The following is a 27,233-nucleotide window of genomic DNA, read 5'->3' as shown; positions in this document are numbered from 1 at the left end:
CGAAGCACATTATTGGAAGGAGCAAGGACCATGGAACATAGGTTAGAGAAAAGGGAAGTGATACAGGGCAGAAAACACATCCAATAAAGCTCATCTTAAGTTAGCTTGCACACGAGTGAGCAGAGTTTTCATCCTGTAGGGAAATTCTGGAAAATGGCACAAAATCCAAACTTCAGAATGATCCCAGCTAAGGGGTGAAGAAGACGGTATACCCCACACCTGTCCATCAAGAACTGTCCCTCGTGGGGCATAATTCTCCGTCAGGTCTGCCGTGACACATTGGGAAAACTAGGTTCTACCTGGTGCTGACAGTGACAGTCAGGCTGCTGTGCAGTGGGGATGGTGAAGGGATCCCAGGGAATGTAGGAGAAATGCTGACAGCTTCTACCACTCCACCCTTTGCTGCAGACTCAATTCTATCAATATTCTTCTCAAAAAGTGGACTAAGTTCTGAAAACACTCCACAGGTGTGTGATTACCACTCCTGCTGGCACCTCCAAAGAGTGCCCTCCCCCCAAATAAGCCACAAGAGAAAACAAGTTTTATTCTATTGCATTCATTATTAGATGTTTTAGGATATTGGGGTGTATCTTAAAACTGCAATGATAGCAAATAAAGGTCCAGCAAAACAAAAGAAAGAGGAAAGGAAGGGAGGGAGGGGGAGGGAGGGGGGAAGAAAGAAGGCAAAGAATGAAGCAATATCTCATAATTATTCTATGCTATATACTTCTATGAATCATGTGAAAAAACTAACTCAAAACTAGATTCCCACTCTTGAAGCTGAAAATCTCACAGTCTTCAGGAAAATGTTGGATAGCAAAGTTAGGAATGTGGGCATAGTGTTAGGTTTTCAGGGTAGACTCTATTCCATTCCCAATCTGTTTGAAAAATGAGATAAATGAGAGAAAACACCTTTTGAAATTTTGTCAAGATAACATAAAACGTACACAGAACAAGAATAGCCTTGGTATGTGAAGCACTTTGGTTATGACTGTTGTGTGATTTTCATTCCATTTCTTCCAGAGAAAAGCAAACACACAAAAAAATTAACATGAAGAACATGAACATTTGAGAGGATAATTCGGGGGGAAACCATGCCATACGTGGTATAAGTGCTTCAAACCTAATGTTGGAAATCGCCAGAATGGCTGTAAGAAACCCAGCCCAAGATGGAAATGTATGGGCTGCAAATAGGAAGCAAAAGTCAAAAGGAATTACTGAGGAGGGTGTTGAGCAGAAACTAATACAAACACAAATAAAAGCAAAGTCATAATTGCTTTGAGAATGGAAGAAATGAAGCATGTCTTTTAAGGGAAAAGAAAATCAGGAGATATAAATTCTCAAAATTTGTTTTTGCAGCCCACAGTGTCCACTTAGTTCTGAGGCCAGTGGCCCCTCACAGACAAGTGGTACCTAAACCTAGGAGCCTTCCCAGGGCCCCCTTCACATCCTTGTTCCTCAGGCTGTAGATGAAGGGGTTCCGCCTGGGGGTGAGCACGGTGTACATCACTGAGGCGATGGAGCTTCTCTGGGGAGAATGGGTCACAGCAGAAGTGAGATAGATCCCCACGCCTGTCCCATAGAACAAGGAAACCACAGAGAGGTGAGACCCACAGGTGGATAATGCTTTATATTTGCCCGCTGCAGAGGAGATTTTCATTAAAGAGGAGACAATTCGAGAGTAAGAGAAGAGGATTCCAATGCGGGGAAACACACCCAGCAGGGCAGTGGCCACAAACAAGATGTTATTGATGAGGATGTCAGAGCAGGCCACCTTGAGAATCTGAGCCAGTTCACAGAAGAAATGTGGAATTTCAGTGCCAGTACAGAAGTTCAGCCGCCTCAACAGTAGAATATGAATCAGGGGAACCCAGAAAATGACGAGCCAACACATCAGAACCAGGAGGACACAGAAGCGGGGGTTCATGATGACCATGTAGTGCAGGGGATGGCAGATGGCCACAAACCAGTCATAGGCCATCACAGTCAGGAGAAAACTATCCATTACAGTAAAAATAAAAAAAAAAAATACACCTGAGTGAGTTACCCTATGTAGGAGATGCCTTTGCTCTGTGTCTGGATGTTCACTAGCATCCTTGGGACAGTGGTGGAGATGAAACAGATGTCAACAAAGGACAGGTTGGCGAGGAAGAAGTACATGGGGGTGTGGAGGTGGGGGTCTGAGCTGACGGCCAGGATGATGAGCAGGTTCCCCAGCACAGCGACCAGGTACATGGACAGGAACACTCCAAAGAGGAGGGGCTGCAGGTCAGGATCGTCTGAGAGGCCCAGGAGGAGGAACTGTGATACTCCTGTATGGTTTCCTGCTCCCATGTCGCTGGTGCGTCTGCTGGGGAAGGAGGCAAAAGCAACATTCAATGAACAGCCAAATGGCACCTCAGCTAGTCATCACTTATGATTCCACTTTGAGGTCGATATCCTTCACCCTCTATTAGTCCTTCCAATGACAGTGATTCACTCAGCCAAATGGTAGACCATTTCCATTTTAAATATATTTATTTAGCTGTTTTAAAATTTAGCAGAAAAAATATTTTTATCTCCTACTCACTGGTTCTTTTTTTCTTTTTTTTCTTTTTTTTTTTTTGCGGTACACGGGCCTCTCACTGTTGTGGCCTCTCCTGTTGTGGAGCACAGGCTCCAGACGCGCAGCCTCCAGACACGCAGGCTCAGCGGCCATGGCTCACGGGCCCAGCCGCTCCACGGCATGTGGGATCTTCCTGGACCCGGGCACGAACCCGTGTCCCCTGCATCAGCAGGCGGACTCTCAACCACTGCGCCACCAGGGAAGCCCCAAAAGTCAGATTTTTAAAAAAGGCTAGTTTTTTTTTTTTTAAACTACTAAACTCAGACCCCAAATGGAGAAATGTAGAGTGTAAAAAAAGTGAATATAAAAAAACAAACTGTTTAGCTGGCATTTCAAAGACTAAAACACTGAACAAAACACCTAACACAAAACAGTATTTTTATTTATTATTATTATTATTATTTTTTTTTTTTGCGGTACGCGGGCCTCTCACTGTTGTGGCCTCTCCCGCTGTGGAGCACAGGCTCTGGACGCGCAGGCTCAGTGGCCATGGCTCACGGGCCCAGCCACTCCACGGCATGTGGGATCTTCCCGGACCAGGGCACGAACCCGTGTCCCCTGCATCGGCAGACGGACTCTCAACCACTGTGCCACCAGGGAAACCCCAAAACAGTATTTTTAAATGCCCACGTGCAGGGTCAGTCCTGTAGGTGGCCGGCACAGGGAGGTCAGTAGCCTCACAAGCACAGCTGCCTCAGCCATTCAGAAACAGAAACACCCTGTTCCCAGGCAGGCACCAGAGGGCAGGCCAAATGCAGTGGGTCATGCAGGGAGAGCATCGGACACACATCACTGAGAGCCGGTGGTTGGGGAGGGAAGGTGGGCTTTGACACCAATCAGCCACCAAGAAGTGCTTCAAGGAAGAAGCCCACACAATACAGTGTTCTGTATTCCCAGCTGAGGGGAGCCCAGTAGCTCCTGGAGCTGCCCTTGTAGATATTTGGGCTCCAATCTGCCTGGCTGCTGAGGCATCACATGTCCTTCCAGGCCAGCGCAGGGGCCTGGTGCCCCCAGAGTCACCATGGGCTGAACGGTGTACCTGTCTAAACATGTTCCGTGACCAAGAACTCTGGGCTTTGCTCTAGAGACAAGACGTGATAGATTCAGGCGGAAGGATATCCCCAACCTGTCCCTTAACTTTTCCATGAACATTGAGATAAGAAGGATGAAGTTGATTCCACTGACAAAAGTGATTCGTAATGGTGAAAGGCGCTGTGTTCCAATGGGTCACAAGTGAACTGGTTCAGAAGCTCAGGGTGCAGATCTCTCCTCCCCTCATGGAGCACAAACAAAAGCTGACCCTACTCCACCCTTCACTCTAATGAATAATCTTCCCCACTCCTCGCCTCAAAGCTCCTGTACTAAAGAGATGACTTTCTGCTGTTATGTGGAAAGACATACTGCTCAGGGGCAATAACGTCTTATATAATGTCCCCATCACCAGGGACCCACAGGCCACCCTTTATGTGACAAGTGACAGGGCAGTCAGAGGGAGAGAAGGAGGCAGGAAGACAGCTGCCTGTGACAGCGGCAGGTCTGGGTAAAGAGTGAAGAAAGGGCCAGATCTGCACTGACTGCAGGGTCCCAGAAAGGCCAGGGGACAAAGCCAATGGGAAACCCAACGGATGCACCACTGGGGGCTGAGGCAGACAGCCAGGTCCAAAGTCGTCTGGGATAGAAAAGGCCAACATGAAGTACCCAGGAAAGCTGGGGAACAGCCACAGCCATTCCCATCATCATTACTGTTTGGCCACAGTGGGGCAATCATGCAGTCAGTCTCCACAGTTGTGTCCCCTTATGGTGGTGGTCAGTTTACCTCATAATAGTGCACTAATTTCACTGTTTCTGATGATACTGAGCACTTCCCCACTGGGGTATCCATTCCCTGTCAAACATAACCACTCATAAGACAGGGGCAGCTCTGCCACTTCTCTGGGGGAACTTGGTCCTTTTTGTCACCTGGGCCTGTTTTGTGGCTCTTCTGACTACAGACTGATTTCTGGGTCTCTGGGTCAGTGTGTTGCTGAGGAGTTGACAATGGGCATTGCAGTATTCACAAGTCCCAGTACACTTTGTACAAGGGAAACGGTATTAAGACTTCAATGAGGGCTTCCCTGGTGGCGCAGTGGTTGAGAGTCCACCTGCTGAAGCAGGGGACATGGGTTTGTGCCCCATTCTGGGAAGATCCCACATGCCGCGGAGCGGCTGGGCCCGTGAGACTGCACATCCGGAGCCTGTGCGTCCGGAGCCTGTGCTCCGCAACGGGAGAGGCCACAACAGTGAGAGGCCCATGAACCACACACACACACAAAAAAAGACTTCAATGAATTAAAAAAGAAAAAGACTTCAATGAAAGACGTTAATTTAAAAGGTTTCAGGGTAGCAACTAAAGGAAAAGTAGTGGCGCATATAAATTTCAATAATCGACAGTTAAATCATCTGCATGAAAATACACTAACAATGTAGAGAAAGATGGAAAATGAGATAAATATGGAAAAAATAAGATAGACACAAACCCAAATTTATTAGTAATTTATTATATTATACAGTAAATGCTCCAAGTAAAAGAAAAGGATTTTAAGATTGGATAGCAAAAACGTAGGTATTTTTAAAGTCCACATAATGTCTGTGTATAAAGTGACATTAAAAAATTAAGCATAGGGCTTCCCTGGTGGAGCAGTGGTTGAGAATCTGCCTGCTAATGCAGGGGATACGGGTTCGAGCCGTGGTCTGGGAGGATTCCACATGCCGCGGAGCAACTAGGCCCGTGAGCCACAACTACTGAGCCTGCGCATCTGGAGCCTGTGCTCTGCAACAATAGAGGCCACGATAGTGAGAGGCCCGCGCACCATGATGAAGAGTGGCCCCCGCTTGCCACAACTAGAGAAAGCCCTCGCACAGAAACAAAGACCCAACACAGCAAAAATAAATTAATTAATTAATAAACTCCTACCCCCAGCATCTGCTTTAAAAAAAAAAAAAAATTAAGCATAGGACTTCCCTGGTGGTGCAGTGGTTAAGAATCCGCCTACCAATGCAGGGGACATGGGTTTGATCCCTGGTCCGGGAAGATCCCACATGCCCTGGAGCAACTAACCCATCGAGCCACAACTACTGAGCCCATGTGCCACAACTACTGAAGCCTGTGCAGTCTAGGGCCTGGGTGCTGCAACTACCAAGGTGGTGTGCTGCAACTACTGAAGTCCATGGGCCTAGGGCCCATGCTCCGCAACAAGAGAAGCCACTGCAATGAAAAGCCCGCACACAGCAACGAAGAGTAGCCCCCACTTGCTGCAACTAGAGAAAGTCTGAGCGCAGCAACGAAGACCCAATGCAGCCAAAAAATAAATTATAAACTAAAAAAAAATTAAGGGTATTATAAGATTGAGAAATTAAGGAAACACAAACTGATATAACTACTGATACACTTACTGTTGAGCCTCATTAAGAAGTAGGACAGCAGGGATCCTTGTTCCCTCTTCTTGCCCCAAACATGGGCAAATGTCTGGGGAAGAGCTTTCATTACTGGATTCCAGATGTGTTTCTGTCTTTCCACCCAGCCTGGCCACTACTGTTCTGCCTCTTCCAGGAAGCCACATCTCCATCACCAATACTTTTGGACCAGTGACTTGATTATTCCCTTCCTCCAAGGAAAGTTAGCCTGTTTGTATTGGTTCCCTTTGTCTCTTTGTCCCTGAGTCTCTCAGGGGTGACACAGAGGGCCCATGTCGAGTCTGCACTACATTGGGTTGTCTTACAGGAGAGCAATGCTGAGGTTGTGGAATTTATTTGTTTCTTTGAAGCAGGAACAAAGCCTGCTTGTTGTCTCAATGGGAGAGATGATGTCGTCTTTCCAAGCTCCTCACTGCGTTTCTCAATTCTGAGAAAAAAAGGGATCATAGCCTTGTATTCACATGTACAACATGATGAGCAGGGGCAAGAGCGATGCACAGAGGAGGGTCTTCAATAAGCTACTCCTGGTTGACACGTCAACTTGGCTTATGGAGAATTTTCACATGCAAATGACATCTGGTCAGCCACTGAAGAACAAAAGCTGGGATGAAATCTGCTTCATGGATCTCAGTGAGCACTTGTTGATGACACTATCACTAGGAGTCGAAGCAGCAGAATGAGGCCAACCTGCATATAAACCTCTAACATGACCCATGAGGTCTCAGACTCAGGCAACTGCAACAAATTCTGCTGGAAATATAGGTCTTATTCCAGAAAATCAGAATGTCATCCAGGGCTAGTATATAATCCATTACTCTGCATTCAAGGGAGTTAAGACTAATCTGCTGATAATTAGTGTCACTGCCAATAATTAAAGAGGTCAACAGATAGGCCAAATAGCAATATGCATACACAAAAAGGAACCAAACATGACATGTCACTCCATATATTAATATGTATAAATGAAGGTTCAGAGGTTAATTCCAGTCCAGGCTTTGTTTTAAGCTTGATTTGGATTATCATTACAATGGTTTGATTAGCCTCAAGAAAGTGTCATCAAGAAGCTGCACCCTGGGGACTTCCCTGGTGGTGCAGTGGTTAAGACTCCACGCCCACAATGCAGGAGGCCCAGGTTCAATCTCTGTTCAGGGAACTAGATCCCACATGCATGCCACAACTAAGAGTTTGCATGCCACAACTAAGGAGCCCACCCACCACAAGTAAGGAGCCCACCTGCCACAACTGAGACCCAGCAGAACCAAATAAATAAATATTAAAAAAAAGAAAAATAAGCTGTACCCTGATTGGCTATACACGATGTAACCCAAGGCTGCTCGAGCATGAGAACTGTGTAACCTTTCATCAGAGGCTGAAATGAGGTTTTTACTATTAGATAAAGTCCTAGGAAGGCAGAACCTGGGTTCTGGCTAACTGACACCTGGCATGATGTGGGGTGCAGAAAGCTTAAGACCGGGGAGGGCACAGAGGTTAGGCATACCTGCTGGTAAATGCATCAGACCTGGTAATGCAGTAGCTGGCTTCATTGGTGGCACATAAATGAGGGACTGGCTAGTTCTGGTGGCAATAATGGTGCAGTTGGTACACCTGTACTGAGGACATTACTGACAGCTGGTAGAATTGAGCCAATAAAAAATCCAGGGGGCTTCCTGGTGGCTCAGTGGTTGAAAATCCGCCTGACGATGCAGGGGACACGGGTTCATGCCCTGGTCCAGGAAGATCCCACATGCCGCGGAGCGGCTGGGACCGTGAGCCATGGCCTCTGAACCTGTGTATCCATCTGGAGCCTGTGCTCCACAACAGGAGAGGCCACAACAGTGAGAGGCCCGCGTACTGCAAAAAAAAAAAAAAAAATCCCGAGAGATCCTGTTCAATTTCTGTAATTCCCAGCGGTGACAAAGATTGGGGAGTAACTGAGGAGAGATGAACCTCCGTAAAGCCATCTTTAAGAGGAATAATAAGTGTACTACTCATTTGTCTGTGTCTGAACCCAAAGCCCACCTTCAGGAACTGCCAGTCATGGCATCAAGCAGCGCACATTATCAGGAGCAGCCAGTCACATGAGTTTTTCACTTTTCAAGCACTTGGATTGGAGGACAAACCCAGAGGGAGGACATGTCACCTACAGCAGACAATGCTTGATCCAGACACATGATATGATTGTTTTGCATGGGTGTGGAGCTAAATATAGGGGTGAAAAGGAACAATCTCACCCTCTTCCTGCAAGGCCTGAGGTTGAATGTCCTGCACAGGTGTCGGGGTGTTGTTCTCCCGCAAAGGTCAGGAAATCAGGGTGTCTCACATTAGTAGATGAAATCTCACTTCCTCTCCACTCATCCCATGCTTGACCCTGACCCTGAAAGGATCAGGTGTGAGAGAGGACAAAGTCATCTTTACAAGATTTACAGAGATGTACTATATCCTCCACTTTGGCCATTGGGACTTGATGTAGATGGACTTGGTGAGCCTCATACATAGTCAAGCAGTTCCTGTCTTCACAATATAAGACCAGGTCCATCCAACAGGAAAAAACAGGGGCCCTAAGTGTGAATCCTGTAGGCCCACTTTTGGCCAGGTTGTGACCTGGAAAATGTAGCAACTAGACTGGCCTGGCCTGATGATGAGGGAAAGACATATCACTGCCCAGAAAAGGTCACGGCCAAATGAAAAATGTTCAAAATAGATCTTTGGGATCACCTGGAACAGTATCCTTTCTCAGAAACCCTAAGATTTCAGACTCAGGGTAGCATTTCCCATATTTACTACACTGTTTCTCTTGCCTGTGAATCACCCCATGTTTATTCAGCATGAGCAACAATCTAGTGGAAAAAAATGATGACTCTACAATATTTCTCACATTCCTAATGTTCTTCTCCACAGTGAGATCACAAGTGAACATCAAAGTACTCAAGAGATGTACAGTTTTCCAGAAATCTTATATCAGTAGAGTTCCTCTGCATTGAAAGATCTTTCATATTTCCCTGAGCAAACAGTAAAGTGCTTTCCATGTTTCTTAATAGTATGGCTTCACTGTGAGCCCTAACAGGCTGTGTTGTGAGATGGATGGCTTTCCCACATTCCTTATGCTTGAAGACCATCTCTCCAGTGTGCTCTTTTCACGTCAAGTGTATCAGGGCAACTGAGGGCTTTCCCACATACCTGACATCAGTTAGACAAAGCGATTTCTTACAAGACAAATGAACAAAGAGAACTGAAGGCCTTCTCACATATTCTTCATTTATAGGATTTTGCTAGAGGGTGAGTTTTTCCTGAGGAGTTGGAATAACTGATGGATTTCTCACATTGTTTACATCCTCAGGTTTCTTTCTCTCCACCATGAGTTTGGACATGTTTAGAAAGGTCTGATTTCCAAGTGAAGGCTCTCCCACATTTCTCACATTTGTAAGGTTTTATTCCAGAGTGAATTGTCTTGTGACGATGAAGGTATAAGGAATGTTTAAAGGATTTTCCACACTGATCACATAGAAAGGGCTTATCTCCAATGTGAGATGTTCTATGGTCCCTAAACTGAGATTTGACAAAAAGTTTTCCACAATCTTCACATAAAAACTTTCTAGCATGAGTTTCCATGTGTTCAGTAAGTACAAAAGGCCTGATGAAGGCTTTACCACATTCCGTACATTTATATGGTTTTGTTCCAGTGTGAATTCGATTGTGAATCTTAAGATATGAAGAACTTTTAAAGAATTTTCCACATTTTTCACATGGAAAAGGCCTCTCTTCACTATGAGATTTTATATGTTCTTGAAGTCTATAGGAAGTAAGGAAGGCTTTCCCACACTCCCTACATTTATGCACTTTTATTTCACTATGATTTTGCATGTGATCATTAAAGAATAAGGGATAAAAATAGGATTTTCCACTTTCCTTATATATAAAGGGCCTCTCTCCAGTATGAGATTTTATATGGCTCCTAAGGTGATCAGCTCTAATGAAGGCTTTCCCACATTCCTTACATATAAAGGGCTTTTCTCCCGTATGAGATTTTTTATATGTCTCTTAAGTTCATAAGCTATAATGAAAGCTTTCCCACATTCCTTACATTTATACGGTTTCTCTCCATTGTGGGTTCCCATGTGAATTTTAATGGATATATGATATTTTAGACTTTCCCACGCTCCTTACATTCATAACTTTTTTTTGTGGTGTGATTTCGTACAGGTATACCATGCCTTGTGGAGTGAACAGAAGCTCTCCCATGTTCCTTCTGTTCACAGTGTTTTTCCCCATTCTGAGTTACTACTTGTGCCTGAAGAGAAGGCTGATTCACACAAGCTTCCTCACCATCACTGCATTCGAAGGCTTTCTCTCCCATGCAGGTTTTCCTGTCCACAATATTTGGAGTCAGGATGATGGCTTTTCCACAGTGATTAAACACAAAATGCTTCACAACCGTAGAGGTTTTCTTCTGCAGAGTAAGGAAGCTTTTTCCATACTCATTATGCTCGTAAGTGTTGCCTCCATTTTGAGTTCTCCTGCCTGTCCTAAGGCTCAAGTGTTCATTGAAGTCTTTCCTATATTGCTCACAGTTACAGAGTTTCCATCCATTATGCATTCTTGCCTGTGGATGGATAGATGAATGATGATGCAAAGATTGCTCAGACTCATTAATTGATCCTACTCATCTCAAACTTGAAACATCATTACAACGATGAAGATGACTTTTACCATTTCTACTACATTCATACACCTCTGCCCTGTTGATTTCTTTCAAGTTGAATGATGGAATCCTTCTGCCAGAATGATGTTCCATCTACTCCAAACTTCAAATAATCCTGTACAGCTTCATGGATTGTTGTAAAATCTCAAATGTCCTGTTACATATGTGGAAATGAGGACTTATGGGAACTCTGAAGCAATAAGTATCAAGCTAGGTTTAGGATATCCCCAAATTCAACCTATTCAGAGTATCTCACCATAGACATTGCTCTCCCCTGGTGACTGCCACCTATTGCAAACATCACTTGTGCTCATGCTATAAATGAAATTCCCTTTCTTTTCTGAATGTGGAAAAAGAGAAATATGATGTTTTAAACTTACCAATGTTACTGTTTCCATCCCAACAGATGTTTCTCCCCCAAGATTATCCTGCTGAATTGCTGAGCCTTTGGTTTTAAGTTGCATTTCCCATAAAAAAATAATAAATGTAAGAGTTTGTAGAAAGAAACAGGAGGCTGAAGGAGTTAAAAATAATAATACTCGTTTGTATTGGCTTCCAAATTAAAGATGCTAAAAATATCAATACATACATACTAGATTTGAGGAGTTTGGCTATGCCAAATATTTAACAATGATAGGAATGCAGTCAAAATTCAGTACCTGATTAAAAAGAATTCTATGAAAATTAAATATGATGGGGAAAAAAACCTGAATATTATCAGTGAAGGAAAAGAGGAATGTTAGGAAAAATAGCCTACATCAAAATGATAAAGTTAAAAAAAGAAACAGAACAAGCCATTTCGGATAAAGATGTGGTACATATGTACAATAGCATATTACTCAGCTGTAAAAAAGAATGAAATAATGTCATTTGCAGTTACATGGATGGACCCAGAGATTATCATATTAAGTGAAGTAAGTCAGACAGAGAAAGACAAATATCATATGATATCACTCATATGTGGAATCTGATTTAAAAAAATGATACAAATGAACTCATTTACAAAACAGAAACAGACTTAAAGATATCAAAAACAAACTTATGGTTACCAAAGGGGAAATGTGGGAGGGTGGGATAAATAAGGAGCTTGGGATTAACATACACACACTACTATACATAAGATAGATAACAACGACCGAACATATAGCACAGGGAACTCTACTAAGTATTCTGTAATAACCTATATGAGAAAAGAATCTGAAAAAGAATGAATATATATATATATATGTATATATATAACTGAATCAGTTGCTGTACACCTGAAACTAACATAACATTGTAAATCAACTGTACTTCAATAAAATTATATTAAAATAAAGAAAGAACAAACCATTTTGTGAGCTCATAAGAAATTGTGAGTAAATGTGAAGTACGTACATATGACAACTTGAATATATCCTGAAACATCAGAGACCAGTGACCTCAGCCTTCTGTGAGAAAGCACATCTTTACAAGTTTCCTCATTATTATTCCAAAGACACTGAAATTTTCACTGATCAGGAATCACTCACCTTGGAGGACTCCTTTTCTTTCTGCTGTCCTCAAATCATCTCTTGTTCCAACCAAGAGATCAGAGTGGGTTTCAATGATTGATACCCTGTTTATGAGGAAAGATAAATTAATGAAAGAAGCTCCAGAAAAATAGAAGAAACTGTCCAATGAATCAGCTCCTATATATCTAAAACTGTGGTAAAACTATTTCAGAAGGGATAAAACAGGAAATTCACCTCCTTCTGTTCTCCACAAAGACTGTTTCTCTCTGGCCCCTGAAGCCCACATTCAGATTGATATAAACAATTACAAAGCTTAAGACTTTTTTTGATACGGGAAACAAAGTAAGTGCAAAAAAAGATGTTCATTCACATGGAGAAACCAATGAGTGTCAAACGTTGGTGTCCATGAGAACCAAGTCCAGTGTCTGTCACAACACAGATGACTGGGTCCCAATGCCACAGTTTCACTCAGTAGGTGAAAGGTGGAGTCTGAGAATGCACATTTCTAAGAGCGATGGTGATAATGCTAGTCCTAGAAGCACATTTTCAGATGCCAACCGAATTAAAACCCATTCATGTGAAGAACAGTGTCTGTTAGTTTCCATTATATTCATATGTAACATCACCCATGCTGCAACACAGTAAGTGCATCACATATATCTGTTCTCTAAGACACTATAGGAATGATGGCAGCCTTACCTGCTGTGGTCAGGTTCTTGTAGTTCTCCAGCATCACACCTCTGTATAGCTTTCTCTGAATGGGGTCCAGTAAAGTCCATTCTTCCTGGGTGAAGTCCACAGCTACATCAGCGAAGGTCACTGAGTCCTAAACCATCACACACATACTAGCTTCAGGAAAGTAAGCCCTCCACCAATGGTAGGGACTGGAGACGGGTGACCCATGATTCAATGTCTCTCATCATCTCCCCCAGGACACAATGGTCCTAGGTTCTCTTCTATCTACACTCACTCATGATTGATATCCTTCAGCTACAGCTCTAATGGAACATGTAATACATGAACTTATCTCAATAGAATGAGCCTTAAAGTGTTTTGTTTCTCTCCTGTAGCATAGTCCTAAGCCAACTGGAAGCACTTGTAAACGCTGATGAATGAATACATTCTTTGAGAAATGCACAGTCATCTTCCTTACTGTGTAAGAGCACCAAGCAAAACAAAAAATATGCAGTCACCATCATGAGAGGCAAGATTAGGAGGTCATTACTGAAATACTGAGATTATTCAGGGTAATGTGTCACCAGTATGAGCTTCCACTTAGGGAGGGAATTCATCAGGGACTGAGTCCTGCAGTGGCTTTATTTCTTTAAGAAGCTCTGGACACAGGCCTACCAAAACAGAATGTGTCCATCTGGTGGATACAGTAGCTCATTTTTAGGATAGACTTGCTTCTTACCCGAGAACAACTTCTCAAACACTCAGCCATTATCCTTTCTGCCTCTATCTTTTCCTCAGGAAGGCGAAAGTGTCCTTAGAACACCTAGGAGAAAAGAAAGAAGGCATGAGTACCCAGAGATGATCATAATTCCCACAGTCACTGCCTGGAAGTCATTCAACTCTAGCTTGAAATTCCCAATTATCCTTTGCACACTCAAGAAATCTCACATATATACACACCACTGCTGTGAAATGCCAGAGTAGTCCTGTCTCACCTGGAGCCAGAAAAGGGGATGGTGAGCCATGCTGCCCATCAGGAAAAGAGTAATGGGTTCATTTTACAGGGAAGCAACCTTAAGACCTGAGTAATGTGACTCTTCATTTGTCAAGGCAATAAAATACTTGAATAAGATTATGCAGCAGGGCTTCCCTGGTGGCGCAGTGGTTGAGAGTCCGCCTGCCGATGTGGGGGACGCGGGTTCATGCCCCGGTCCGGGAGGATCCCTCATGCCACGGGGCGGCTGGGCCTGTGGGCCATGGACGCTGGGCCTGCGCATCCGGAGCCTGTGCTCCGCAGCGGGAGAGGCTGCAGTGGTGAGGGGCCCGTGTACCGCAAAAACAACAACAACAAAAAAACAAAACCAAAAAACAAACAAACAAAAAAAGATTATGCAGCAACTCTACCTAAATGCGCATACCAGAAAGCCGAGTTAGAGAACAGCATTATCTGGCTCCCTTCAGCAATTCCTAGATGAACCAGAAGCATGACTGCTCAGGCCCAGACCAAAAGACCGGCAGATCCTAAAGTAGAGTCTCTGAAAAAGGACATTAACAGGGACTTCACATGGGACATATAGCTGTCATGTTGCAATGATGGTGAAATTTGCCTGAAAATTCCTTTCTTTGATGTCAAGATCATGTCAGGCAGCTTATGAATACAAGTGGACAGGGACATCTCCATGCCCCTGGAGATTGGGTTATCTGGAGTCCTGCTTCATATCAATCATTAATCAACAAATATTAGTTATCTCACACACAACATCATAAATTAGCTCTTTCTATGTAGATAACATAGTTACTAAAAGAGTATGCTCTACAACAAGAATATCAGTAACATCAATTATTATTCATTGAGTACATTATGTACCAGATATCTCATTAGGAGCTTACAGCTTACCTATATGTTTGGAACAACTTGAATACTGGAATCTACTCTGTCAACTGTAAATTATGTAGCTCTAAGCAGAAATTAAGTATATATGATAAAAATTTAGTGTCCAGTAAATTTAAAACCCTTCAAATGAAAAAAATGTAAAATATCTAAATTTTTAAATTGACTGTTTAAGTAATATTTTAATATATATGAGATAAAATAAAATATATTCATATAAATAATCTTCATTTTTGTTTATTTTGGGTACTGAAAATATTTTCATTATATACGTGGTCTATACATTATATTTACATTGGAAAAGCACTGGTGTAGGCTGCTGCTGGGCTTATGAAGGGAAAAAAATACATTCTATTCGGTCAACATCCTTGAGCTTCTCTTGATGGATGTTGGAGAAGTTTGAAGCTCTAGGCCTCCTTTAGTTCTTATCACTGGATTATTCCTTTCTTTCAATGACCTTGTGCTAGGCAATCAGTTGAGAGCAGTAACATATACAGAAAATATTCTAGGCATTAAATATCCACCATTCTTATTAGGGAAGATAGACAATAAACTAATAATTGATATATCAATTCATTAGTAACATGGGAAAACAATCAAGCAGGTAAAAAAAAATAAAGGGTATCCTACACACACACACACACACATATACACACACACATATATATTGTTAGTTCCCGGGCCAGATAAAGAAAGAAAGGGGAAATCATTAGGTCTTCTACACTTGGTCCAAAAAGATTAGAAAAAAATTTATCAAACTTTTTACAAAAGAATTCAGAATACATGAAAGTACTGGGAAGCCTCCATGGGTCTCCGTTTTGGAAACACTCAAATCAAACAGGTCTGTACTCTCTCCTTGCCTTGGACAAGGAGCAAGGCCCTGTCATACTTAGCCCAACATTTGTCTATTTTAATGAATCTTTTCAGACAATCACATTTTCATATTATTTTTCAGTTCCTTTTTCATGGAACTGAAAAATTTGCTTTTATGTTTACTTACTTCTTCCACAGACTTTCTTCATGCTTCTTGTCTTTTAACATTCTGTATTTAAAAGTTAACTTCTTTTTGTTATATATCAATAACCTTTAATATATCAAACACAGACCACCAGGCCAAATGCTGGTCTACAAAACTGGATACGAATGATGACAATGAAAGTTCCACAGTTCATTACCTATGAACCTATGGACCATATTCATCCTCACTGTCCCCACAGTCCTTATTCTTCAGTAGAGAAGACTAAAACCCATACATACATGAGGTCAAAAAAAATCATGTGTCTAGACTCCCTTATAACTGTACTTACTACTAGGGGTCTCAAACCAGGAGTCCTTAGGCTGAGTAAGTTTAGTGAGGCGGTACCTGATAAAATGTTTTATTTTTCTGTTTATTTTGTAGTTGGATATAATTAATGTCTAATGAAATACACAGATCTCAAGTATTTAGTGGATGAATTTTGATAATTGCATATACTTGTATAATCACCAGCCTAAACAAGAAACAGAACATATTTATTTCCCTGGAAAGCTTTCTTGTCCCTTTCCATCCATTCCTTACTTCTTGCGCTCAGACAAGCACTTTCTGATTTCACTGTTACTAGATACATTATGCTATATATGTATATTAGGCAATTAATACAGCATTTTCAAATGTGGGTCTTAACTGATTTTTCGTGTACTGTTTAGTGAAACTATGGGCAAAATACATTAAAATCTCCCACTAGAATTTTGAAATTGCTTATTTCTTCTTCCACTTCTTTCAAGTAATTCTTTATATATTTGCAACAATATTATTGAGTGGATACGCATTTGATTTTTTATATTTTTGGAGAAACAGATTTGTTTATCATGACCTCTGTATCTGTAGTAATGCTTCTTGACAACGTTGTCTGACATAAGGATCAGCTTTTTGGGGGAGAGTTTCTTTTTTTGGCATATCATTGGTAGCACTGTATCTGTTTTGGATGTCAGTGTCTGCCAGTACAAAGAGTGGCACGGTGTCTGGCACACCAAAGGCACCCACTAACTGGTGACTGACAGAGTGGAGCTCCTTCACATCACTCTTCAAGTACACCTAGGTTATACCTAAATAACTGTTCATAATACAACATATATCTATTTTCATAAATGTATTTGATTACTCTAAGAATGTAAGGGTGGGAGGAACACCATCTTCTTTCAAGCACTCACACCAGCGTCGGCTTATCTGCACACCTGTCACTTGTTTCCCAAAGCCTCCTTATATGGACACTTAGTGCTCTAGGTCCTGCACTGGCAGTGGCACCCCAATTCCCTCTCTACATCTACATACTGGTAATGGCTTGCCTGCATACCAGAGGGGAGCTTCATCCTTGCCCAGTGACTATTAACTAGTTCTGGCCCTGGCAACCTAGCAAATTTCCTCACATTCAATGGGTTGCCATGATACCTTCTCTAACAAGGTCTGAAATCAATCTTGGGGAGAGTTCCCCACTATAAGTTTGGCCTTCCTTAGGTATTCTCCATGAACTCTAGGATATATGACAGAATTCTCTTTACAATTTTATACTTTACTTCTCCTGTTTAAATCAAAGTACGATTTCTGTCTCTTCATTTCATGCAGACTTATACACAATAGTGAAGATACGTGATCCCTGGAGACAAAGTAGTAAAGATGACATTTTGGGATATGTTTGGTCAAACCTTTGGACTCAAGCATAGAGCTAAAAGCCTTGCCAATGGGAAAGACTTTCACAGAATTACAACTGTCAAGCAATCACCTATGATGATTATGGTACAGCTCTTGCCTTGGGAGACCAGGTGAATGCTACACTTAACGGTACAACAATAATGGTGATTATAATGGTTGTGGTGAGAGATGGATTCTTTTGAGTGTAGTTGCCCAGACAATGACAAGCTCAGATCTACTATCTCAAGTCAAAGTCTGAAACCAGAGAGATTCCATGACAGGTTAAAAACTCATTTCATGTGGTCACATGGGGAAGATATTGCAAAAATCAAATGCAGAGTTCAAGTATTCAACCATACTTAAAGTCAGTCTCACATACTTTTTCATGTGAAAATGAGGCACTGATCAGGGAAGAATGAGACAGGAAACTTGAAATAGGGATATCTATGGGGACCCTGATGACACTCACAATATTGAACCCCCAAGACACTCTGAGCCTCCCTTATCAGGGAAGTAGCTTGCTCTTAGGTTTCTGAAGATACTAGCCTTCCTCTGCTTGACAAATGTGTGATAATCTCACTGGAGCAGATGCCTTGGAAGGAATGCTCATTCTCGAGACCTGCCACAATTACCTGCCGTTGCCTCTGGACACACAACTAGTGCAAAATCCAAGGGGACAGGAGAGTATGCAACATAAGGTAGGAGAAAACAGCTTACATACAAAATAAGCCCAACTCTGCAAATGTGTATCAAAAGAGTTTGGTGAACATGTAAACTCCTAGGAGTTCCTAAGGGATTAAGCTCAGGCAATTCCAGTGAGTGCAAGTAAATTGTATGATAGGCTGCCAAGGCTCTTTCAACACCTAAGTACAGTTGCACTACCTCCTCTTCCTCAGTCTATGTCTATGGCTTCCTGTGGTATTCCTTACACCCAGCTGGCTGAGACAAAACCTGGTTTATAGATGGGTCTGCATAGTAAGCTAGTTACACCTGGAAGTTTAGACGTGAAGCTCTATATCCTTACTGAAGGGATGACCCTGAAATGCAGCAGTAATTAAAAATCTTCCCAGTGGCAGAAATTCAAGCAGTATATTTGGCTGTCGCTAGGTCTGGAGTGAAAAACAGCCACATGTATGGATACACATTGCTTCACAAACAGTTGTCAATCATTTGACTAAAGAGTCAAAGACGTGAATGGAACAAGATTGGAAGGTTGATGACAAGAAAAGTAGTCTGGGAAAAGTATATGAAAGGATGTCTCTGAATGCACATAAACTGTAAAGTTATTTGTGTCCTATATGAATGTCCACCAAGAGCAATCCACTATAAATAAGACTATTAATAATCAGGTGGACAAAATGATGCAGTCCATAGATGTTAATTACTTTTCCTAGCCAAAACAGTGTTTCCTCAATGGGTCCATGGACCAAATGGCCATGCTAAAGGGGATAAAGCCTATCTGTGGGCTCAACAATATGGACTTCCCTTCTCCATGGATGACCCAGTTAACACTACTGTTGTGTGCCTGGGAATGAACATTGGGCCACTCCACCAGGTACATAACCCAGACCAGGTGAGGGTCTCATTGAGGGCAAGGGAAATGCGAAACTGATTGTTGAAGAAGTAACCCATGGATGTCAACCACAACCTCAAGACCAATTAGAGAAACAAGAATGGTAGTAGTTCTGCACGTTTTCTCTTTGCTTATTATATGTATGCATTTATTTAATGTGTATGTTTATTTATATAGACGAACGATTCATTTCTATCTCCTCCCCATTTTAATTTTATACATAAGGTGTTAATGGTTAACATTACCATTTAGTCTTTAGGAAACTATATCTGCAAGTCTGTGAACAAATGTGAGGAATTCAGTTTTCTTCACTATGTCTTAATCATTCAAGCACTGACTATAATATATCCTCTAGTAAATCAACAGATGAAGGAATAACTTCATCAAGTAATTAAAATTCTCTCAACTTTACCTTCTATAAAACTCTCAAATCATTTCATTTATTTCCTTTTCCATAATAATAATCCAATTGTAATTTACCACCATTGTGTTTTAAAGCTTATTTATCATAAGCTTCTAGGTTGACTCCATGCATTCACTCTTATACTTTCTGAAGACCATTCTCAAACTAGGAGTTGTAAGTAGATTCAAATTACTCCTTTGATTAAAATATTTCCTAAGTTTCCCATGGCCTTAGAATATAATTCAGAGTAAGTAATTCCCTTGGCCCTATCCCCCACTCTCCAATATACCTCCCAACACTCTCTGGTTCTGCTCTGCTTCAGACAACTCTTTCCTCACCTTAGGAAATACACTGAATTCGCAACTTCTCTGGAATTTTGCTCATGAAGTTCCCTTCATCTGAAATGTTCTCATTCATTCTACACCTCCTCACCTTAGCTCAACAACCTGATTAGCTAAGTCATATCCATGCTTTCATTCTCAACTCAAATATCAACACCTCCCAATATATCTTCTCCCCTCATATTAAGCCATTATTATGTCCAGATAACAAACTTGCCAACAATCACTTAAAATGTCTTCCTAAATAAACTGTAAACCCCATAGAAGCAATACTATCCTTATTTCGATCTCCATTGTTTCCCTATTTCTCAAAGACAGCCTAGCTCATTAGGTGGACTGTCAGAATTGCCAATCCCCACACAAATGTTACAGCATAGATATGCACAAATTGAAGTAAAACAAACAAAAAAACTACAACACAAAATGAAATAGGAATCATATAAAATGTCTGTGCACAATACAAATCAAAACACTGTACTTCTGAAAACGTATTTGAGTACTCTTAGGAAGAAAGTGGACTGGATATCAACTTTTTTTTTCCCCTCATCTCGCAGCTTGTGGGATCTTGGTTTCCTTGACCAGGGACTCAACCCAGGCCCCCAGCAGTGGAAGCACGGAGTCCTAACTGTTGGACCACCAGGGAATTCCCTGGATATCATTTTTGAAAACAAGTGCCTTGAAGTCAAAACTAAAATGTGTTCCTTATGTTTCTCCAGAATAATTTTAATCCTATTTTAATGTTGATTTGGAAACTACCAAATGGCACAAGATTTATGGAAGGGATTTATATACCCAGAAAAATTAACCATGTTTTGGCCCTTTGACCTAGAAACCCAACTTTAAAATCTAGTCCTGAAGATGCACCTCTACAAACGTGAAACAACATACACAGAAGATCACTGTTAGTAGTGCTAAATCACAGATGCCAGAATAATTGATAAAGGTTGTTAGAAAACAAGATATTCTGAGTGTCAAAATATTACCCCACATATTACTTTCTTATTCAAGAATAAAGTAGTTTACCTTTAAAATACAGGTCTCTGGTGATCATTACCTTAAGTAATCAAATGTAGCATCACTAACAGAAGAATGTTATAAATCTAGGTCTTCCTGATGAAATACAACATTATCTATGATGTATTTTGTAAATGATCTTTTGAAGCCTGCAGACCAAAATGTAAGTGACAAACTATGACTCACAGGCCTTTTTTTGTGAATAAAGTTTTATGGAAAAACAGCCATATACACTTGTTTACTGAGATCTATGGCTACTTCCCCACGACAAAAGTAGAATGGACTAATTCGAGACCTTGTGGCCTGGAAAGCATAAAGTACTTCCTATCTGTCCCTTTTCTTTTCTTTTTTTGTTTTTTGGCCACGCCCTGCAGCATGTGGGATCTTAGTTCCCCTACCAGGGATCGAACCTGCACCCCCTGCATTGGAAGTGCAGAATCTTAACCACTGGACCACTGGGAAAGTCCCCTGTCCCTTTTCAGACAGTGTGTGCTACCTGTTGTTCTGGATCCACTTACCAGTTGATAGAAATACAAGAAACAGAATAAACATTTAAACACACCATGAAAATAAAATCAGAAATATCAATATGCTCAAATAAACAAGCTAACTTTACACATCAAGAAACTAGAAAAGGAAGGACAAACAAAGCCCAAAGGTAGTAGAAGGAAAGAAATAATAAAGATCAGAATGGAACTCAAAGAAATAGAGAATAAAAGTAAAATAGAAAACACCAATAAAACTGAGAGGTTTGAAAAGATAAACAAAATAAGACAAACCTTTAGCTAACTCACCAAGAAAAAGAAAGAGGGCTCAAAATTAAATATGAAAAAGATACTACAACTGATACCACAGAAATACAAATGATCATAAGAGATTGCTATGAACAACTGTACACCAAAAAACTGGACAACCTAAGAAATGGATAAATTCCTAGAAACATACAACCTACTAAGAGTGAATCATGAAGAGACAGAAAATCTGAACAGACTGATTACATGTAAGGAGATTAACCAGTAGTAAAAAACCTCCCAACAAACCAAAGTCCAAGATCATAAGGCTTCACTGGTGAATTCCACCAAACATTTAAAGAGGAATGAATATCAATCCTTCTCAAAATCTTCCAAAAAAACCAGGAAGGAGGGAGTACTTCCAAACTCATTTTATAAGACCAGTGGTATCCTTATACTATAACCAGACAAGAACACTACAAGTAAAGAAAATTACAGGCTACTATCCCTGAAGAACACAGATTCAAAAATCCTCAACAAAATATTAGCAAACCCAAATCAATAATACATTAAGAGGATCATACACCACGATGAAGTGGGATATATCCAGAGATGCAGGATGGTTCCATATCTGCAAATCAATCAATATGATACACATTAACAGAATGAAGGACAAAAATTGGGGACTTCCCTGGTGGCGCAGTAGTTAAGAATCCGCCTTCCAATGCAGGGGACATGGGTTTGATCCCTGGTTGGGGAACTAGATCCCACATGCGTGCTGCAACTAAGAGTTTGCATGCCACAACTAAGGAGCCTGCCGGCCGCAACTAAGGAGCACATATGCCACAACTAAGGAACCAGTGAACCGCAACTAAGAAGCACACATGCAGCAACTAAGGAGCACATGTGCTGCAACTAAGGAGCCTGTCTGCTGCAACAAAGACCCGGTACAACCAAAAAAAAAAACATTAAAAAGTTAAAAATAAAGTTTAAAAAGGGACAAAAATCATATCATAATCTCAACAGAGGCAGAAAAAAGCATTTGACAAATTTAATATCCATTCATGATTAAAAACTCAACAAAGCAGGTACAGAGAGAATGCTGCTCCATAATAAGGACATATATCACAAGTCCACAGCTAACATCATATTCAACAGTGAAAAGCTGAAAGCCTCTCTAAAGTCAGGAAAAAGACAGGGATACCCATTCTCACCACTTTTATTCAACATTGCATTGGAAGTCCAGCCAGAGCATTAGGCAAGAAAAAGAAAGAAAAGGCATCTAAATTAGAAAGGAAGAAGTAAAAGTGTCACTCTTTGCAGACAACATGATATTATATACAGAAAACCCAAAAGGCTCCACCAAAACACTGTTAGAACTAATAAATGAACTCAGTAAAGTTGTAGTATGCGAAAACAATATACAAAAATCAACTGCATGGCAGGGGGATAAATGAGGAGTTTGGGATTAACATATACACAGTACTACATATAAAATAGATAATCAACAAGGACCTACTGTAGACCACAGGGAACTCTACTCAATATGTAATAACCTATATGAGAAAATAAAAGAAGAGGGGATATATGTATATGTATAACTGATTCACTTTGCTATACACCTAAAACTAACACAACATTGTAAGTCAACTAGACTCCAATATAAAATAAAAACTAAATTAAATTGAAAAAACAAGAAATTATGCTAATAAAGGAAGTAAGAACTTATAAAAAATATCAATTGGGTTTCTATACACTAATAACAAACTACTAGAAAGAGAAATTAAGAAAACAATCCCACTTACAATTGCATCAGAAAGAGTAAAATACCTAGGAATAAATTTAACCAAGGACATGAAAGACCTGTTCAGTGAAAGTTATGAGATGTAGATGAAAGAAATGGAGAAGACAAAAATAAAAGGAAAGATATTCCGTGGCTCATGGATTGGAAGAATTACTGTTAAAATGTCCCCTGTACCAAAGCAATATAAAATTCAATGAAATTCTTACCAAAATTCCAATGGCGTTTTTCACAGAAATAGAACACACAATCCTAAAATGTGTATGGAACCACAAAAGGCTCTGAATAGCCAAAGTGATCTTGAGAAAAAAGAACAAAGCTAAGGCATCCTGCTGCCCAATTTAAACTGTATTATAATGCTATAGTAATCAAAACAGTATGGTACTGGAACAGAAACAAACACAGAGATCAACGGAACAGAATACAGAGTCCAGAAATTCAAAACCACACAAATACAATTAATTTATGACAAAAAAGCCAAGAATATATGATGGAAAAGGGACGGTCTCTTCAACATGTAATGTTGGGAAAACTGGACAGCCACATGCAAAGGAATGAAACTGGACTACTCTCTTACACCATACACAAAAATTAACTCAAAATGGATTAAAAATTTGAATGTAAGACCTAAAACCATAAAACTCCTAGAACAGAACATAAGCAGTAAGACCCTTGGCATTGGTCTTGGAGATGATTTTTTGTATTTGACAACAAAAGCAAAAACAAAGGCACCAAAAGCAAAAATAAACAAGTGGAACTATGTGAAAGTAAAAAACTTCCTGCGTGGCAAAGGAAACCATCAACAAAATGAAAAGACAATCTACAGAATGGGAGAAAATTTTTGCAAATCATGTATCTGCTAAGGGGTTAATATCCAAAATATATGAACTCATACAATTCAACAGGAAAAGACAAATAATGCAATTTAAAAATGGGCAGAGGATCTGAATAGATGTTTTTTCAAAGAAGAGATATAGATGGCCAAAAGGTATGTGAAAAGGTGCTCAACGTTACTATTAAGGGAAATGCAAATCAATGCAACGAAATAGCACATCTCTCAGAATGGTTATTATCAAAAAGACAACAAATAACAAGTGTTCGTGAGGATGTGGAGAAAAGGGAACCCTTGTGCACTGCTGGTGGGAATGTAAATTGGGGCTGCCACTAGGGAAAACAGTATGGAGGTTCCTCAAAAAATTAAAAATAGAACTATGATATGATACAGCAATTTCACTTCTGGGTATTTATGTGAAGAAAACAAAGACACTAACTCAAAAGATATATGTACCTCCATGTTCACTGCAATGTTATTTACAATAGCCAAGACACGGAAGCAACCTAAGTGTCAATCTACGAATAAAGAAAAAAACATAGTGTGTTTGCATGAACACACACACATATACATACCCAACACACACACACAATGGGATAAAAAAAGAAGGAAATCTTGCTGTTTGCAACAACATGGATGGACCTTGAGGTCACTATGCTAAATGAAGTCAGACAGAGAAAGACAAATACCATGTGATCATATGACCTCACTTATATGTAGAACCTTAAAAAAACAAACTAGAATGCATGGATAGACAGATCTATGGTTGCCAGAGGAGGGGAGAGTGGGATGGGATAAATGGGTAAAGGTGGTCAAAAGGTACTAACTTCTAGTTATAAAATAAATAAGCCCTGAGTACATGCAATATACAATATGGTGACTATGGGTAATGATACTGTATTGTATATTTGAAAGTTGCTTAGAGAGTACATCTTCAAAGTTCTCATCACACACACACAAATCTGTAACTATGGATGGCGATGGATGTTAACTAGACTTAATTCGGAATAGATATACAAACACTGAATCATTATGTTGTACACTTGCAACTAATATATGTCAATTATATCTCAACTTAAAAAAACTTCAAAATGTGTGACTTTTAAAAACGTGTTACTTTTCAAAAAATCAATATAATGGAGAAATAACGGCCAACGCTCTAGGTTAAAGGAGACTAAAAGACACAAAAAAATTGCCGTATATAAACCCTGATTGCATCTCAGATCCAAAGACACTCAGAAGTGTATTTCAGAGCAATGTGGAGGATTTTAGTTTTCACAGAGTAGATAGAAGGTGACATTATTACTTTAAATTTTCTTGGGGTAAATAATAGTTCTGTGGTTTAATTAGCACAATGTCCTTATCTTTAGGAGATGCATTACCAAGTATTTAAAGGTCAAATATTAATATATGGTTGCAATTTATTTTCAGCTTACTCCCTCGAATAACTCACCAAAAAATGTATTTATCTAGAGAAAGAGAGCAAACATGCAAAATGCCCAAAATGGGTGACTCTACTTCAACGGACATTAATTGTACCGAAGCTTCACATTTTATTTAGGTTTACGACTTTTCAAACGAAAAATGTGGGGAAACAATACTTAGACCAAACATCCTGTTAATCAGAAGTTCAATTATCCTAGATATAGGGCAAAAAAGCCTCCATCCGTTTTTCTTGGAATCCCATGTTTTGAAGTTTTGTAGGGAGGTACAGGTTTAGGAAGTTCAGATGAAGAGATAAGGGAGCATCCTTGCTTCTCTTTTGTAGAAAGAGTTGTGGCCTATATAAACTTATATTTCTATACAAAAAAACGCACTCCATAGGCATCCATGAGAGTACATTTCTACCCGAATGTAATGCGCCAAAAACAAAGAAGGCGCAAAGATAATGCCAAATTCTCAGACGAAACTTCTTTTTTTGCATAGAAAAGGAAACGGAGGCCCTTTCCCCCACTGCTCACCGGCATGTGCCGGAATCGCCGGGTGCGTGAAGGACTCGAGGACACGGGGCTGGAGTCAACGGACCCTAAAGGCGGAAATTCTTTACCTCTCGAAGAAAAATCACGAAGGCTGCTTTGGAGGCTTTTGAAGAGGGGAGCACAGGATGAAACCTAAACGACCTCGCGGAAGCGCCCTTAGGATATTTCGCCGGGGCGGCCTCTGGACCTGGCCGTTCCGGGAGGCCCCGAGGCCGCAGCGGAAGTGAGCGGCGTAGGCCTCTCTAAGCTGACCCCAGGGCGGCCCGGGACAAACTCGTTCTAATTCCACCTTCCATTTGCTTCCCTCTCCTACGCGCCGGCCTACCGGACGCCAGATTGGGCCGAACCACGACCAACCGGAAACTGCTCAAGAAACACCCGGCCAGCAACGGAAGAGACTGCGGCGAACGAAGTTCGCTACTTCCGCTTCCGGCTCGGGAGGGGTCGGAAGAGGCGGGGTTTCCGCGTTGGCACCGCCGGCCACGTTCGATCCCTTCAGGTGGAGAAATTCTAGTTTTCTCTGGCGTGGGTACAGATGGGTTCCGGGTGGGCTAGGTGCGGGGGCTGGGGACCGAATGAGCCCCAAAGACAAGGTTGATGCTGGAACCAGTCCTTAGATGGGGCTGCTGGTGGGGGACGCAGTCTGTTTCTGAGGCGGGGTTGGAGGTGGGATACGTTTTGTGCGTATTTAGATCGCTGAATACTGGCGCCTGAAGGGCGTGGCTGCGGGCAGGGACCCACCCCAAGCAAGCACATCAAAAGGTCTACGTGCCTCTCGCCTCGTTCCTAGAGCCATAACAGTGATTTTCCCATATCGATAATCCTGCCGATCCATGAAGTAGTCTGTCTCCTCCGGTCAATTCCACAAGGCAGGACACAGTGCTAAACTCAAATGCTGTCCCCTGCATCTGGGGGGTTTTTCATTGTTGTTAAATCAGTAAGCAATCGAAGACAGCATTACGTTTGCTAGACCTCAAAACTACTTGGCACGTAAGATTTAAAGTTTCCCCTTTCTTTTAGTAGGGGGTAGGGGGATTGCTTGTAGCTTCGTAAAGTCCCAGCCTTTATACTTAAT

General features: G+C 41.1%; 1 protein-coding gene across 1 annotated transcript; it reads right to left on the bottom strand.

The window, feature by feature from the left end:
- Positions 1 to 1,283: 1,283 nt before the first annotated feature.
- LOC101269489 (olfactory receptor 7D4-like) lies at positions 1,284 to 26,568 on the bottom strand. Its single transcript, XM_049708575.1, is given in 7 exon segments — positions 1,284 to 2,026; positions 2,029 to 2,350; positions 6,038 to 6,485; positions 12,269 to 12,354; positions 12,950 to 13,076; positions 13,665 to 13,748; positions 26,227 to 26,568. Coding segments are annotated over 3 exon segments (1,125 nt in total). The 5' UTR covers positions 6,211 to 6,485; positions 12,269 to 12,354; positions 12,950 to 13,076; positions 13,665 to 13,748; positions 26,227 to 26,568; the 3' UTR covers positions 1,284 to 1,396.
- Positions 26,569 to 27,233: the final 665 nt, after the last annotated feature.

The sequence above is a fragment of the Orcinus orca genome, chromosome 3 (assembly GCF_937001465.1).
Source record: "Orcinus orca chromosome 3, mOrcOrc1.1, whole genome shotgun sequence".
NCBI lineage: Eukaryota > Metazoa > Chordata > Mammalia > Artiodactyla > Delphinidae > Orcinus > Orcinus orca.
This window is presented reverse-complemented; position numbering and strand designations above follow the sequence as displayed.